General features: G+C 36.4%; 1 protein-coding gene across 1 annotated transcript in view; it reads left to right on the top strand.

The window, feature by feature from the left end:
* Nucleotides 1–434: 434 nt before the first annotated feature.
* Nucleotides 435–16482, top strand: part of LOC123778824 (phospholipid-transporting ATPase ABCA3-like) — a 142940-nt gene continuing 126892 nt past the window's right edge. Inside the window, exons 1-4 of the mRNA XM_087869913.1 lie at nt 435–663; nt 1279–1534; nt 8236–8366; nt 11404–11557. Coding sequence (XP_087726039.1) covers nt 604–663; nt 1279–1534; nt 8236–8366; nt 11404–11557 — 601 coding nt within the window. The 5' untranslated portion in view covers nt 435–603. The remainder of the gene's footprint in view (nt 664–1278; nt 1535–8235; nt 8367–11403; nt 11558–16482) is intronic.

Raw genomic sequence — 16482 nt, 5'->3', positions numbered from 1 at the left:
GTAAGTACTATGATTTTTCTGATTTTACAGATGATAAGTAGCTATAGGTTAATTATTTTGCTCAAAATTTTACAGCTTGTGAGAGTTAGGATTTGAACTCAAACAGCCCAACCTTAGATCCTGGGTTCTCAATTACTGTACTCTACTACTCACACCATGAGGAAAGGATCACAATTGTTTTGAATACACCTAATGCCTAGCATAGAATATGGTACAAAGTAGATTTTAAATAGGAAATTTTCAGAATTATAATTTGCAGGAATTTATCTCAGAGCCTATTAGAATAATAACTGATGTTCCAAATTTATAGTTTACATCTTTTTTGCGAACGTGGGGCTGCAACTGATTACATTTTGCATCTCTATCATCTAATATTTTCCATACATATTAGACCATTAGATGTGAATATAATGAATTAAAATAAAAAATAGAGGCAGACAAGTACTTATTTCAAGTAGTTATCTTTCAGGATTGTTGGAAAAAAGGAGTAAAACAATGAAGTAATCCTTTCACTTGACTGAATTTAACAGTTTTGCCAGGTGTTGTAAATTTTTGAAATATTTACTTCCCTCTTAGAGTTGAAATTCCATTCTTTGTGATAAAATGGATTTTTTGTGGCTCAACCAATTTGGAGTCCTCCTCTGGAAAAATTTCGTTTTAAAGGTAAGTGGAAGTGTCTATGGGAAATGGTTGTAAAGGCTAATGAGCCTGAAGGGGAGAACTTTAAATAGCTTTTTCACTTCATTTTATTTTATTATTTTTATTTATTTATTTATTTATTTATTTATTTATTTATTTTTCAAGATTTTATTTATTTATTCAATAGAGATAGAGACAGCCAGTGAGAGAGGGAACACAAGCAGGGGGAGTGGGAGAGGAAGAAGCAGGCTCATAGCGGAGGAGCCTGATGTGGGGCTTGATCCCACAACGCCAGGATCACGCCCTGAGCCGAAGGCAGACGCTTAACCACTGTGCCACCCAGGCGCCCCTTTCACTTCATTTTAGTTTATGGGTTTGTTTGTTTTTTTTTGTCCCTTTGTTCCATGGCTTAATGTAGCAATTCTAACTCTTAAGAGTACCCATAGGATAAATCAATAGAATAGATAATGAAATGTGGAAAAGGGTGAAAAAGACAGGCTAGAGAACCATTCGTATTGTAGAACAGACCTGAATAATATGTTTAAATTGTATACACATATATGCATAAGAGTATAGATTCACACACACATACACATATGTAGACTCTTAATTATCACAATCCTTCTGTTTCTTTTGCAGAAAAGGAAGATAATGTCTTTAATTGTGGAAATCTCCATGACATTCTTCTTCTCTCTACTGATTTTGCTTCATCGCAGAGATATAAAGAAAACGTTTCAGAATGTTACTGTTTTCAAGCCTATTCCTTTGTTGATCCCGCCTGATTTCTTCTTTAATACGAGCCGTGAATATGAATTAGCTTATGTGCCTTCTACAAGTGATGTGGTAAAAAATATTACTGAGATGGTGAAAGAGAGTTTACTTGTCAATTTTACAGGTTAGAAATTGTGATGTCTAAAGTGTTTTTTGTGTTTTTCCTTTTCAACAATTCCTTGGCGATTCGGGGCCTTTTCTGGTTCCACACAAATTTAAAGGCTGTTTGTTCCAGTTCTTTGAAAAATGTCATTGGTATTTTGATCGGGATGGCATTGAAAGTGTAGATTGCTCTGGGTAGCATAGACATTTAAACTATGTTTATTCTTCTGATCCATGAGCATGGAATGTTTTTCCATCTTTTTGTATCTTCTTCAATGTCTTTCAACAGTGATCTGTAGTTTCTAGAATATAGATCCTTTACCTCTCTGGTTAAGTTAATTCTGAGATTGTCTAAACAGACCAATTAATTATGAAGAGATTGGTAGAATTCCCCGGAGAATCAGTCAGGCCCTGGACTCTTGTTTTTGGGGAGGTTTTTGATCACTGCTTCAATATCATCATAATTAATTTTTTTTCTGAACCATTGAGAATAAGTTGCATTAATGACATGTCACCTTCAACTGTATGTATGTATCTCCTAATAAGGACATTCTCCAACATAACAATTATTATACTCGAGAATTTTTAAATTGATATGATGATATCTAATATACAGTCAATATTTATATTTTCCTAATTGTCCTAATGAGGTTCTTTAGAGCTTTTTTTCCTTTTTTGTAATTCAGGATCCAGTTGGAGATTTTTTTAAAGATTTTATTTATTTATTTATTTATTTATTTATTTATTTAGAAAGCGATATAAGTGAATGTAGTCGGGGGAGGAGCAGAGGGAAAGAGAGAATCTTAAGCAGACTCTGCTCCTCAAGCACAGAGCCTGACTCAGGGCCTGATCCCCAGGACCCTGACGTCATGACCTGAGCTGAAACCAAGAGTCAGACGCTCCCTGACTGAGCCACCCAGGCACCCCCCAGTTAGAGATTTTTAAATATTCACTGGGGTTGGCAAACTTTTCTGTAAAGGGCCAGATAGTAAATATATTAAGTTTTATGGGCTATGGGGTTTCTATCAAATATTCTTTTTTTTCTTTAAGAGCCCTTTAGAGATGTAAAAAAGATCCATAGCTCACAGGCCCATACCAAAACAGACTGCAGGGTAGATTTGACCTGCACAGGACCATAATGTGCTGACCTCTGGCTTAGAGTACTTTCTTAGACTGCTTTTGTTGTTGTTTTGTCTTTAATGACATTGATATTTTTAAAAGACTAGGCCAATTATTTTGCAGAAGCGTCTTAATTTGTATTTGATTGTTTCCTTACATTTAGTTTCAATTTGATCATTTGTGTTGAAAATATTACATCTTTCTTATAAGATCTTCTTAGTGAATCACTTTTGGAAGCATATTACCAGTTTGTTCCTCGGTTGGTGACATCATGCTTGCTCATTTTAGTAAAATGGATTTCCACCGACTTCCCATTGTCAAGGCAGTTTTCCTCTTTGTAGTTAATAAGGAATCTGTAATTCTAAGAGTGCTTTCATGACCCTAGAAGCTTCCTTTGTGCCAAGTTGCAGTTATGACTCCCCCAAATTTAACTACTATTTTAACATCTAAGACCTTAGATTAGCTTTGCCTGCTTTTCACCTTATGAAATGGAGCTATTCAGTATGTGCCATTATAGCACTCTGTGTTATATACAGTACGTATTATGTAGTTTTTATGTGTGTGCTTTCACTTAGCATTATATTTGTAAAGAATCATCCAAACTGTTGTGTGAGATCATAAGTCACTAATTTCTCTGTAGTATCCCATTATGTTAATATTATACAATCTATATGTTATTGATGAAAATTTAGGTAGATTCCAGAGTTGAGCTATTATGAGTAGTGCCGTTATGAACATTTTTATAAGAACCTTTTGATGAACATATATATACCTTTCTGTTTGGTGTATAGCTAGGAGTGAAATTGTTGGTTCGTGGGGGATGTAACTATTTAGATTTACAGAAACGTTTGAGAGTTTCGGTTCCATATCTTCACCAATACTTGGTATGTTCTATCTTTTGACAGGAAGTAACTGGTAAAGTAACTGTTGGAAAATACAAAATACAACATCCGTCCATTTGTGGAGTCTCTGTTCTGTTCCATTGGTCTGTGTGTCTGTTTTTGTGCCAATACCATGCTGTCTTGGTAATCACAGCTTTGTAATATAGCTTGAAGTCAGGCAACGTGATGCCTCCAGCTTTGTTTTTCTTTTTCATCATTCCCTTGGTGATTTGGGGTCTTTTCTGGTTCTATACAAATTTTAGGATTTTTTGTTCCAGTTCTTTGAAAAATGCCAATGATATTTTAATAGGGATGATGACATTGAAAGTGTAAATTGCTCTGGGCCGGGTAGACATTTTAACAATGTTTATTCTTCCAATCCATGGGTATGGAACGTTTTCCCATTTTTCGTGTGTGTCTTCCTCAATTTCTTTCATAAGTATTCTGTAGTTTCTAAAGTATAGATGCTTTACTTCTTTAGTTAGATTTATTCCTAGGTATATCATGGTTTTTGTTGCTATTGTGAATTGAATTGATTCCTTAATTTCTCTTTCTACAATTACATTGTTAGCATATAGAAAAGCAACTGATTTCTGTGTATTGATTTTGTATCCTGCCACATTGCTGAATTGCTGTATGAGTTCTAGTAATTTGGGGGTGGAGTCTTTTGGGTTTTCCACATAAAGTATCATGTCTTCTGCGAAGAGAGAAAGTTTGACTTTTTCTTTGCCAATTTGAATGCCTTTTATTTATTTTTGTTGTCTGATTGCTGAGGCTAGAACTTCTAGCACTCTGTTGAACAATAGTGGTGAGAGTGGGCATCCCTGTTGTGTACCTGATCTTAAGGGAAAAGCTCTCACCTTTTCCCCATTGATAATGATATTTGCTGTGGGCTTTCCATAGATGGTTTTTCTGATATTGAGGGATATTCCTTCTATCCCTTTACCCTGAAGAGTTTTAATCAGGAACGAATGTTGTATTTTGTCAAATGCTTTTTCTGCATCAATTGAGAGGATCATATGGTTCTTATCTTTTTTTTTTATTATTGATGTGCTGTCTCATGTTGATTGATTTGTGAATGTTGGACCACCTTGCATCCCAGGCATAAAACCCACTTGGTCGTAGTGAATAATCTTTTTAATGTACTGTTGGATCCTATTAGCTAGGCTCTTGTTGAGTATTTTGGCATCCATGTTCATCAGGGATATTGGTCTGTAATTCTCCTTTTTGGTGGGGTCTTTGCCTGGTTTTGGGATCAGGGTAATGCTGGCCTCATAGAAGGAGTTTGAAAGTTTTTCTTCTGTTTCTATTTTTTGGGACAGTTTCAGTAGAATAGGTATTATTTTTTCTTTAAATGTGTGGTAGAATTCCCCTGGGAAGCTGTCTGGTCCTGGACTTTTGTTTTTGGGGAGGTTTTTGATTACTGCTTCAATTTGGTTACTGGTTATTGGTCTATTCGGATTGTTTATTTCTTCCTGTTTCATTCTTAGTAGTTTGTAAGTTTCCAGGAAGGCATCCATTTCTTCCTACTTGGGTTTATTCTATGAATTTTATTTGCTAATATTTTGTTAAGAAATTTTACATGCATGTTTAAGACATTAGTCTATTTTTAAAATTTTTATTTTTTTATTTGAGAGAGAAAGCGAGAGAGAGATCATGAGCCGGGTTAGGGGCAGAGGGAGAAGCAGACTCTCCACAGAGCAGGGAACCCAATGTGGGACTCGATCCTGGGACTCCAGGATCATGACCTGAGCCAAAGGCAGATGCTTAACTGACTCAGCCACCCAGGCACCCCAAGACACTAGTCTATTTTGTGTTCTTTATTCCATGAGTTATTAAGAGTATATTGCCTAATTTCCATAATTCTATAACTAGAATTTTTCTAGTTATATTTTTGTTATTAGATTTAGCTTAATTGCATTATGTGAGAGAACATATTCTGAATGATGTAATCATTTGACGATGATGATGATGATGATGATTTTTGATTCTAAAATCATCCCAGATTTAGCCAGTGGGTTTTTTGTTTTTTTTTTTAAGCAATGTCCTTTTGATGTATGTTTGTCAGCATTTGAGCACTTTCACTTTCTAACAGAACTACCTGTTCAGGCTGAACACCTTGTATTTTCTGTGCCCTAGAACTAGATTCAATCAATGAAGCAGTCTTAATTCCTCTTTTTTTAGGGATGGTATTAAGAAACTAAGATATGGGAAAAACAAGATGAGAGAGAGAGAGAGGAACAAAACCCCTCCCTTTGCTACCAATGTCCCTTCCTGAAGGTGCCAGTAGAAAGGTCACCACTTAACCCCCCACTTATAAGTGTTTCAGAATTGGCCTCCTGTTTACTTCTCCCCTCAGGGCCTGATAGGTCTCTGTAAATGTGTTCAGTGTGTCTGCCTCCCCACAATAAAACATAGGGAAAAACAAGTACTAAGTGTACTCATTACTACTGGGGTGTCTTTGCTTCTAGACTCTTCTAGTAGACAGATGTAGGATTTTTTTAAAAATCATGAGTTTATGTTGATACTTTCAATGCCAGCCCAACAATATAAGCCTCTTGTTTTCCTTCTCTCATTATATATTTGTACCTCCTTTCCCTCACAGAGCCCTAGATCCTAGCAGCATCAATGTACTCATTTGCCCTATCTTACAGAAAAGTATTTCTGAATTACTTATATTACGTACTACTACCCTAGCACACTTACAAGATTTCTTTGCAGTTGTTTTTCTTCTTAGACTATATTCAGCTAGGGGTATTTGTCAACATACTGTGCCTAAAATTTACTTGGGCTAATTCTTTTTCTTTCTTCTTGTGGTTGTTATCAGTTTAATATCTATTTAGGATTCACTTATATTCTTATTAAGTTTTAGTAATTATACCCCTCTGTGTTGATTTAACTTTATTTTTGAGTATGTAAAAGATTAACAATAAATGAAAGTCAAACTTGTATTAAAATGTATAATTAGAGAACTGGCATTGCCTCTACAATCCCTTCTAGCCTGTTCTCATCCACCCACTGTAGGTAACCAATACTGTTAGTGCCTGATTTATTCTTTTTGTGTTTCTTTTGACAAAAATAATGTTGCTACATGTATGCATGTATTTCTGGGTATGTGTGTGAGTCTGTGTATGTGTGTCTATATATTTTTTCTTTCTATTCCTTATTGTCCTTTCTTATACAAGAGCATACTATATAAACTCTTCTGTAGTTTGGTTTTTCTTTCTAGTAATATAGTGGGATGAAACTCATCTCTCTCTCTCTCTCTTTTTTTTTTTTTTTTTATTTAAAGTAGGCTCCTTGCCCAGCATGGAGCAAATGCAGGGCTTGAACTCACAACCCCAAGGTCAAGACCTGAGCTGAAATCAAGAGTTAGACTCTTAATCAGCTGAGCCACCCAGATGCCCCAAAAGCTCATCTTTTAATACACCTTGATATTTACCCATTGTGTTTCCATATAAATTTTAGAATTGGCTTGTAATGTTTCATAAAAAATGTTTGGATTTTTTGGGGGAAGTATTTTATTTTATTTTTTAAATTTTATTTACCAGTTTTATTTGTATTTTATTTATGATTGACAAATAAAAACTGTATGTATATATTTTGGTCATATAATATGATGTTTTGATATACATATACCTTCATTATCACAATCAAGCTAAATAACATATCCATCAGCTCTCTTGAGATCTATTCTAGAAGATTGATATTTTATTATGTTTTGTTTTGTTTTATTTAAATCCAAGTTAGTTAACAAGTTGTTTTGATTTTTACTAGAATTATATCAACTCCATATGTCAATTTTTACAGAAATGACATCTTTACAATAAGAATCTTTGCACATGTTATATGACTTTATTTTAAAAATCTTACTTCTCTCCTTAATTATTTATGTTTTCTTGTAGAGAGGCTATTGAAGACTTCAATAACCTGTTTACATTGGAAATATTTTAATTTTTAAGAAAAAACTTTAGTCATTTAAGTTACCTGTATGTGTGTCGTTGTGTGCGTGTCATTTTGAGAGTGTGGTTTTTTTTAATTTCATAGAGATTAATTTGTGAATAAGAAAAGTAACCACTACTTCCATTTTTTAATTTTTAATTTAAATTATACAATTGTTTTCTAGAATACAATTTATTCTACTATTATTTTTTGAAATACACTTTCTTTTTTTTTTATTTTTATTTTTTATTTTTATTTATTTACTCGACAGAGATAGAGACAGCCAGCGAGAGAGGGAACACAAGCAGGGGGAGTGGGAGAGGAAGAAGCAGGCTCACAGCGGAGGAGCCTGATGTGGGGCTCGATCCCATAACGCCGGGATCACGCCCTGAGCTGAAGGCAGACGCTTAACCGCTGTGCCACCCAAGCGCCCCTGAAATACACTTTCTGCAGAGATAATTTGTCACTTATTTCCTTTCAAAAATTTTTTTAATCCCTGGATTTCAAAATACAATTAAAAAGTTCCGCTTGTCATAGTTTACCTTAATGTAATTATTGTAATGATTAAATATTGTTTATAATGTGTTCCAACTTTTATAAAACACAAGAATTTTTGTGTATCGCAGATATCCATTAGGTCATCTGTACTGTCAATGTTTGAGTAATAATGTTTTAAAATGTATTGTGTTACAACAAGGATTATGTTATTCGTGTACAGATAGGGATAATCATTAGACGTGTTCCATTTATGTGATGACTTAGTGAGATTTTCTCTCTGCAGTTCGAGGCTTTTCTTCAGAAGCAGAGTTTGAGAAGTACGTCGAGTATGAAAGGAAGCCTAAGGTTCAGGTGCTGGCTGCGATCGTATTTGATCATGACTTCAAACACAGCGATGACAGTTTGCCACTTCAGGTAAGAAATTTTTGTCTAAAGACTTTATAATTATATGTTAGATTTTAGAGATTTAATGAGATACAGGTAACCTCCCCATTTTATAAATGGGAAAGATTGTAAGTTGCCCAAGATCCTAACTACTAGTATATAACAGTACAGGGATTTGAATCCTGTGCCAGCTTTGTTTGTTTGCTTGTTTGTTTGTTTTTAAAGATTTTATTTATTTATTTGTCAGAAAGAGAGCACATAAAGCAGAGGGAGTGGCAGGCAGAGGGAGAGGCAGGCTTCCACTGAGCAGGGAGCACAATGCAGGACTCAATCCCAGCACCGTGGGATCGTGACCTGAGCCGAAGGTAGACGCTTAACCAACTGAGCCACCCAGGTGTCCCCGTGCCAACTTATTTTAATACCTGTGCTTTTAACCATTACATTATACTAATGTATAACATGAGGAGAAAACTTTTATCTGCTGCCTTATGGTCTTATATTCAGAAAATAGAGTAACAGGAGCTTTAGTAAGGATATTCACTTTATTAATCTCCCTGACCAAGCAGATGTTTCCAGTCTTGCAAATGGTGCTTAAGAAAATAACAATGTAGCTGGGTAAAAAAGATGGCTGGCAATGTCTATTCCCTGCTTAAATTCCTTCTGGAATTTCAGGTAGTGCATATCTGTAATATATTTAAACTTTTTAATGAGCTAATTTTAAGTGTAATTGCCATTCTAACTTTGTATCTGAAGTGACTTTTATAACAAAGCTATTATATGAAAGTTACAAGCAAAAACAAAAACAAAAACACTTCACTAATATCTGGACCTCTTTTAAGCTGAGGTAGCTCCCTTTGCTAGGACTGTGAACTCCAGGAGTTCTTACACCCTCTTGATAGAACTTTCCACCTGCTGCTTGTTTTTGCTTTGGTGAATGCCTCCTTTTTTGTACTTTGTATCATGTTTTAATGTATTTGTTTTATGTCTCCAAAGAGGAAATTGCTTTAACTTTCAGAATTCTTGATTATCACTGTTGGCATGAAGGGAAGCTTCTATAACCCCACCGGTAACTCATTTGGAGGTCCTTGAAGTGTTAGTTTGGCCTTTAAAATAAAGGCATATACATATATAGCAGTAGAGATTCCAACATGAAAGACTTCTTTCTTTTGAGTGAACTACCTGATTTCTCTTCTAAATCTCTAGTATCAGCTTTTAGAGTTTTCCAGGTTGCGTCAGAATTAGGACAGACCCCAAGGAAGACTCTGATAACATCCCTCAAGGAGAGAAAATGGATAGTGTTTGAACTTTGGTGACTTGGTGTGTCTCTTTACCACATGGTAGAGATGAGCCACCCAGGGTTGAGGGAAATGATCAAACTATAGTATTTATGCGTAGAGCCTAATCCTGTTCCGGATACAAGTGTTTGCTAATGGAAGGAAGGAAGGAGAAAGAAAAATCACCGGAAGGATGGTAGGTAGCCTTTCTTTCTATTCCTTCCTCTCCTCACTTTCCCCAGCTGAACCTACTTTACAGTAAGTACTGCTTCAAAAGTATATGCTGATGGTGATACAGGTTCATTGGTATGTATAGAGCCTCTGACTCAAATTTCAAATAACTTTGGTGCAGTACAAGCTTCATTTTTGTTGACAGTTCGCTGTGTCTAGCATTTAGAATGGATACCTGACAAGATTTTCCCCAGCTTATTTCCCCTGGTGCCTGTTCTTTTTTCCCACAATTTATGAAACAGAATGTCTTATGTTTTCTGAGTTCATGACCTCCTGTACCCTCCCTGTCCCCAGAACCAACTCTTTGGTAACTTAGCTGATTTTCCTGGGTGAGACCTCTCTTTATCATAGGTAACACCATGATGCACTAAGAACATAGGAAAGATCATGTCTCTGTGCTGTGTGAAACACTCCAGGGGTTCTCCATGAGCTACAGAAGGTCCTTTGTGTGGAGTACAGGGTCATCAGTGACCTGTTTTCTGAATAGCCCTCCAGCCTCGTGTTGCCTCTTCTTTCTTTGAACTTCATGCTCTAGCAATGTTGAACCCCTAGTAGTTGTTTGTATGTATTGTGTGATCTCTTGCTTCTCTGCCTTTGATCACATTATCCTCTCTCCTTTTGATGTTCTGCCTGTCCGCCTTTGTCTGGGATAACTCTTACTATTAATGTCTGTAAAATTATTGCTGTAACTACCTATCCAAAGTCTCCCTGTCTCTCTTCTCTGCTCCCTGAGCACGTGGTCAGTTCCTTGAGGTCAAGAACTGTGTATTAATAATATTCAAGCATGCTGTAGCTACTTACAGTGTTGCTTTTGAATTACTGAATTGTATGAATGTTTGCCTAGACTTGGTGTACTTGCCTGTTCCTTCTCACACGGACTTCTCTGTTCGGCCTCTACTGACCTTTGGCAACTGTAGCCTCTTGCCTTGTCAGGCTACTCAGATCTACTCTTACTTACCCCGAGGTTGGGTCAGCTCTCTAGATGTATCGTTTACTTTTCATGTAATATTTAAAATATGCAGCGTTCTACTTTTAAATTTTATTTAAAATATGCAGCATTCTACATTTAAATTTTGTTTAAAATATGCAGCATTCTACATTTAAATTTTATTATCCCTATATCTGGGCTTTTTCCTTTTCTGTTAGTTACTTTTTGAAGAGGGAGATAATCTTTACCATAATTGGCTAACATAATAGGAAAGAAAATTAATAGAACTGTTTGAGGTCTCACGGAGTTAGGCAAGCCAGTTGTGGGTGTAGAAAAATACATTTGTAATGATCAAGGTACCATTGTTGGCATCTTTGTAATTCAGAGGCAAAATGCCTGAAGATGAAAGAGCAGAGATATAAATTTAATTGATTTCAGACTTTGACTGTGATTATGGCACCTGAGGCTTGCTGCTTGTCCCTTGTGTCAGTGATACTGCCATTTCTAATCATTTAGAATCCTGAATTGCTCAGACAAATTTTAGCTTTGTATTTTCTTTTCCTTTCACTGCTCATACATGCTTTTTAGTGCTCATTGGTCTAACATGTTTTTTGCTTTCTATTGTTTATTCTAGGTAAAATATCATCTGCGTTTGGGTGCAGGTACTGAGAAATCTTCAAATTTGCTAAGCTCCTTAAAAGATACTGGATGGAATACACATCTTCTCTTTCCAGAGTTACCTTCTGTAGAACCCAGGAACCCATTTGATGATGATGGAGGAGATCCTGGTGAGCAGGCCTCCAGCGTCCTTACATTAATATTTTGGTTGCAAGCTAGCAACGTGTGTGAATCATTTTTTTCAATGAGAGAAAAAGTTTATTCATTGTGGCAGTGCATTTTTAAAATTGAGTTTTTTTTTTTTTTTTTAAAGATTTTATTTTTACTTATTTGACAGGGACAGCCAGCGAGAGAGGGAACACAAGCAGGGGGAGTGGGAGAGGAAGAAGCAGGTTCCCAGCAGAGGAGCCTGATGTGGGGCTCGATCCCAGAAGGCCGGGATCACGCCCTGAGCCGAAGGCAGACGCTTAATGACTGCGCCACCCAGGCGCCCCTAAAATTGAGTTTTTTATTGTAAAAGCAAGCATATAGAGCATTTTTGAACTTTATCAGTGTGTATCCTTGCATTTGTATCGTCTTAGTTAGTAAAAGTTGGCTCTGCTGACTTAATAGACTCATCTCTATAAACTAACATTGCCTGCATATTTATGGTTCTAAATTATTATTATTTTTTTAATATAAATTTTGATTAGTTAACAGAGAGTGCGATGTTGGTTTCTGGAGTAGAATTCATTGATTCATCACTTACATACAATACCCAGTGCTCATCACAGCAAGTGCCTTCTTTAATCCCCATTAGCCATCTAGCTCATCCCCCATCCACCTCCCTCCATTTGTTCTCTATCCTTAAGAGTCTTGTATGGCTTGTTTCCCTCTCTTTTTTCTTTTCCTCCTTCCCATATGTTTGTCTGTTCCTAAATTCCACATGAGTGAGATCATATGGTATTTATCTTTCTCTGACTGACTTACTTCACTTAGCATTATATACACTAGCTCCATCCACATCACTGCAAATAGCAAGATTTCATTCTTTTTGATGGCTGAGTAATATTCCATTATATATGTATACCACATCTTCTTCATCCATTCATCAGTCAGTGGATATTTGGGCTTTTTCCATAGTTTGGCTATTGTTGATAATGTTGCTATAAACATCTGGGTGCATGTTCCCCTTCAGATCTGTTTTTTTGTGTCCTTTTGGTAAATACCTACTAGTGCAATTGCTGGATCATAGGGTAGTTCTATTTTTAACTTTTTGAGGAACCTCTGAACTCTTCTCGAGAGTGGCCACACCAGTTTGCATTCCCACCAACAGTGCAAGAGTGTTCCTCTTTCTCTGCATCCTCGCCAACAGCTGTTGTTTCTTGCATTATTAATTTTAGCCCTCCTGAGGGTGTGAGGTGGTATCTCATTGAGGTTTTCATTTGTATTTCCCTGAGTGATGTTAAGCATCTTTTCATGTGTCTCTTAGCCATATGGATGTCTTCTTTGGAAAAGTGTCCATTCATGTCTTCTGCCCATTTCCTAACTGGATTATTTGGTTTTTTGGGGTGTTGAATTTGGTAAGTTCTTTATAGATTTTGGATACTAACCCTTTATCAGATATGTCATTTGCAAATATCTTCTCCCGTTCCATAGGCTGTCTTTTAGTTTTAGTTGATTGTTTGCTTAACCTGTGCAAAAGCTTTTTATCCTGATGAAGTCCCAATAGTTCAGTTTTTATTTTGTTTCCCTTCCTCCAGCGACATGTCTAATAAGAAGTTGCTACGGCTGAGGTCAAAGAGGTTTCTGCCCATGTTCTCCTCTAGGATTTTGATGGTTTCCTTTCTCACATTGAAGTCTTTCATCCATTTTGAATATATTTTTGTGTATTGTGTAATAAAGTGGTCCCGTTTCATTCTTCTGCATGTTGCTTTTCAGTTTTCCCAACCTCATTTATTGAAGAGACTGTCTTTTTCCCCCTGGATATTCTTTCCTGCTTTGTTGAAGATTAGTTGACCATATAGTTGTGGGTCCATTTCTGGCTTCTCTCTTCTGTTCCATTGATCTATATGTCTGTTTTTGTGCCAGTATCATACTGTCTTTTTTTTTTTTTTTGAAGATTTTATTTATTTATTTATTCAACAGAGATAGAGACAGCCAGTGAGAGAGGGAATACAAGCAGGGGGAGTGGGAGAGGAAGAAGCAGGCTCACAGCAGAGGAGCCTGATGTGGGGCTCGATCCCACAACGCTGGGATCACGCCCTGAGCCGAAGGCAGACGCTTAACCGCTGTGCCACCCAGGCGCCCCCAGTATCATACTGTCTTGATGGCTATAGCTTTGTGATACAGCTTGAAATCCAGAATCCTCATACCTCCAGTTTTGTTTTTCTTTTTCACAATTTTTTTGACTATTCGGGGTCTTTTGTGGTTCCACACAAATTATAGGATTGTTTGTTCTAGGTTTGTGAAAAATGCTGGTGGCATTTTGATAGGGATTGCATTAAATGTATAGATTGCTTTAGGTAATACAGACATTTTAACAATACGTGTTCTTCCAATCCATGAGCATGGAATGCTTTTCCATTTCTTTGTGTCCTCTTCAGTTTCTGTCATAAGTGTCCTGCAGTTTTCAGAGTACAGATATTTTACTTCTTTAGTTAGATTCATTCCTAGGTATCTTACTGTTTTTGGTGCAATTGCAAATGGGATCAATTCCTTGATTTCTTTTTCTGCTGCTTTGTTGTTGGCATAGAGAAATGCAAAAGATTTCTTCACTTTGATTTTATATCCTGCAACTTTGCTGAATTCATGTAAGAGTTCTAGTAATTTTTTGGTGGAGTCTTTTGGGTTTTCTACATAGAGTATTGTGTTGTCTGTAAATAGTGAAAGTTTGACTTCTTCCTTGCCAATTTGGATGCCTTTTATTTATTTTTGTTGTCTAATCAGACAAACTTAAGACTTCCAGTACTATGTTAAATAACAGTGGTGAGAGCAGACATCCTTGTCTTGTTCCTGACTCTAGGGGAAAGGCTATCAGTATTTCCCCATTGAGGATGATATTAGCTGTTGGCCTTTATGACGCTGAGGTACGTTCCATCTATCCCTACTTTGTTGAGGGTTTTTATCAAGAAAGGATGCTGTATTTTGACAAATGCTTTTTCTTCATCTATTGGCAGGATCATATGGTTCCTCTCCTCTCTTTAATTAATATGGTGTATCACGCTGATTGATTTGCAGATGTTGAACCACCCTTGCAGCCCAGGAATAAATCCCCCTTGATCATGGTGAATAATTCATTAAATGTTGAAATTCCGTTGAAAACTGTTGAATTCAATTTGCTAATATTTTATTGCATCCATGTTCATCAGGGATATTGGCCTATAATTCTCCTTTTTAGTGGGATCTTTGGTTTTGGAATCAAGGTAATGCTGGCCTCATAGAATGAATTTGGAAGTTTTCCTTCCATTTCTACTTTTTGAAACAGTTTGAGGAGAATAGATATTAACTCTTCTTTCAGTGTCTGATAGAATTCCCCTGGGAATCTATCTGGCCCTGGACTTTTGTTTGTTGGGAAATTTTAAATTACTGATTCAGTTTCTTTGCTGGTAATGGGTCTGTTCAGATTTTCTATTTCTCCCTGTTTCAGTTTTGGTCATTTGTATGTTGCTAGAAATTTGTCCATTTCTTCCTGGTTGCTCAGTTTGTTGGCATATAATTTTTCATAGTATTCTCTTATAATTGTATTTCTGCAGTGTTGGTTGTGATATGTCCTCTTTCATTCATGTTTTTATCTATTTGGGTTCTTTTATCTTTTTGATAAATCTGGCTATGGGTTTATCAATTTTATTAATTCTTTTGAAGAATTAATTCTTTGAAAAATGAGCTCTTAGTTTCATTAATCTGAAATCTCTTAATTTTGTAATTTTTTTGTTTCTATATTATTTATTTCTGCTCTAATCTTTATTATTTCCCTTCTTCTGCCAGCCTGAGGCTTTATTTGCCGTTCCTTTTCTAGCTTCTTTAGGAGTAAAGTTAGATTGTGTATTTGAGACTTTTCTTGCATCTTGAATTAGGCTCATATTGCAATATACTTCCCTTTAGGACTGTCTTCGCTGCATCACAAAGGTTTCAGACTGTTGTGTTTTCATTTTTTTTTTGCTTCCATGTATTTTTTTAATGTAATAACTGTATGTTTATTTATTTATTTATTTACATTCAGTTAGCCACCATAGAGCACATCATTAGTTTTTGATGTAGTATTCAGTGATTCATTAGTTGTGTATAACACCCAGTGCTCATCATAACACATGCCCTCCTTAGTACCCATCACCCAGTTACCCCATCCCTGCTCCCTTCTGTAACCCTAAGTTTGTTTCTAGGAGTCCAGAGTCTCTCATGGTTTGTCTCCTTCTCTGATATCTTCCCATTCAGTTTTCCTTTCCTTCCCCTATTGTCCTCTGCACTATTTCTTATGTTCCACATATGAATGAAACCATATGATAATTGTTTTTCTCTGATTGACTTACTTCACTTAAGTAAGTGGAACCTCCAGTTCCATCCATGTCAATGTAAATGGTAGATATTCATTCTTTCTGATGGCTGAGTGATATTCCATTGTATATATGTATACTTTTCATTTTTTTTAAAGATTATTTACTTATTTATTTGAGATAGAGGAGTGAGCATGAGTGGGGGGAGGGGCAGAGGGCAAGGGTGATGCAAACTCCGTGCTGAGCAGAGAGCCCAACACAAGGCTCAATCCTAAGACACCGAGATCATGATGTGAGCGGAAGGCAGATGCTTAAACAACTGAGCCACCCATGCGCCCCGAGATTTGTTTATTTATTTGAGAGAGAGAGAGTGCACATGTGAGCAGGGGGAGGGGCAGAGAGAGAGGGAGAGACAGAATCCTCAAGTAGACTCCCTGCTTGAGTGCATAACCCCTCACAGGGCTGTATCTCAGGACCCTGAGATCATGACCTGAACCAAAATCAAGAGTCTGATGCCTAATCAACTGAAGCACTCAAGAACCCTCTTTATATATTCTGGATATTAACCCTTTATCAGTTATATGGTTTGTGAATATTTCCTCCCATTCCATTGGTTGCCTTTT

Source organism: Ursus americanus, chromosome 2 (genome assembly GCF_024610735.1).
Source record: "Ursus americanus isolate L20-20 chromosome 2, mUrsAme1.1.p, whole genome shotgun sequence".
Lineage (NCBI taxonomy): Eukaryota > Metazoa > Chordata > Mammalia > Carnivora > Ursidae > Ursus > Ursus americanus.
Note: the sequence above shows the minus strand (reverse complement) of the source record. Positions and strands in the feature narration are given on the sequence as shown.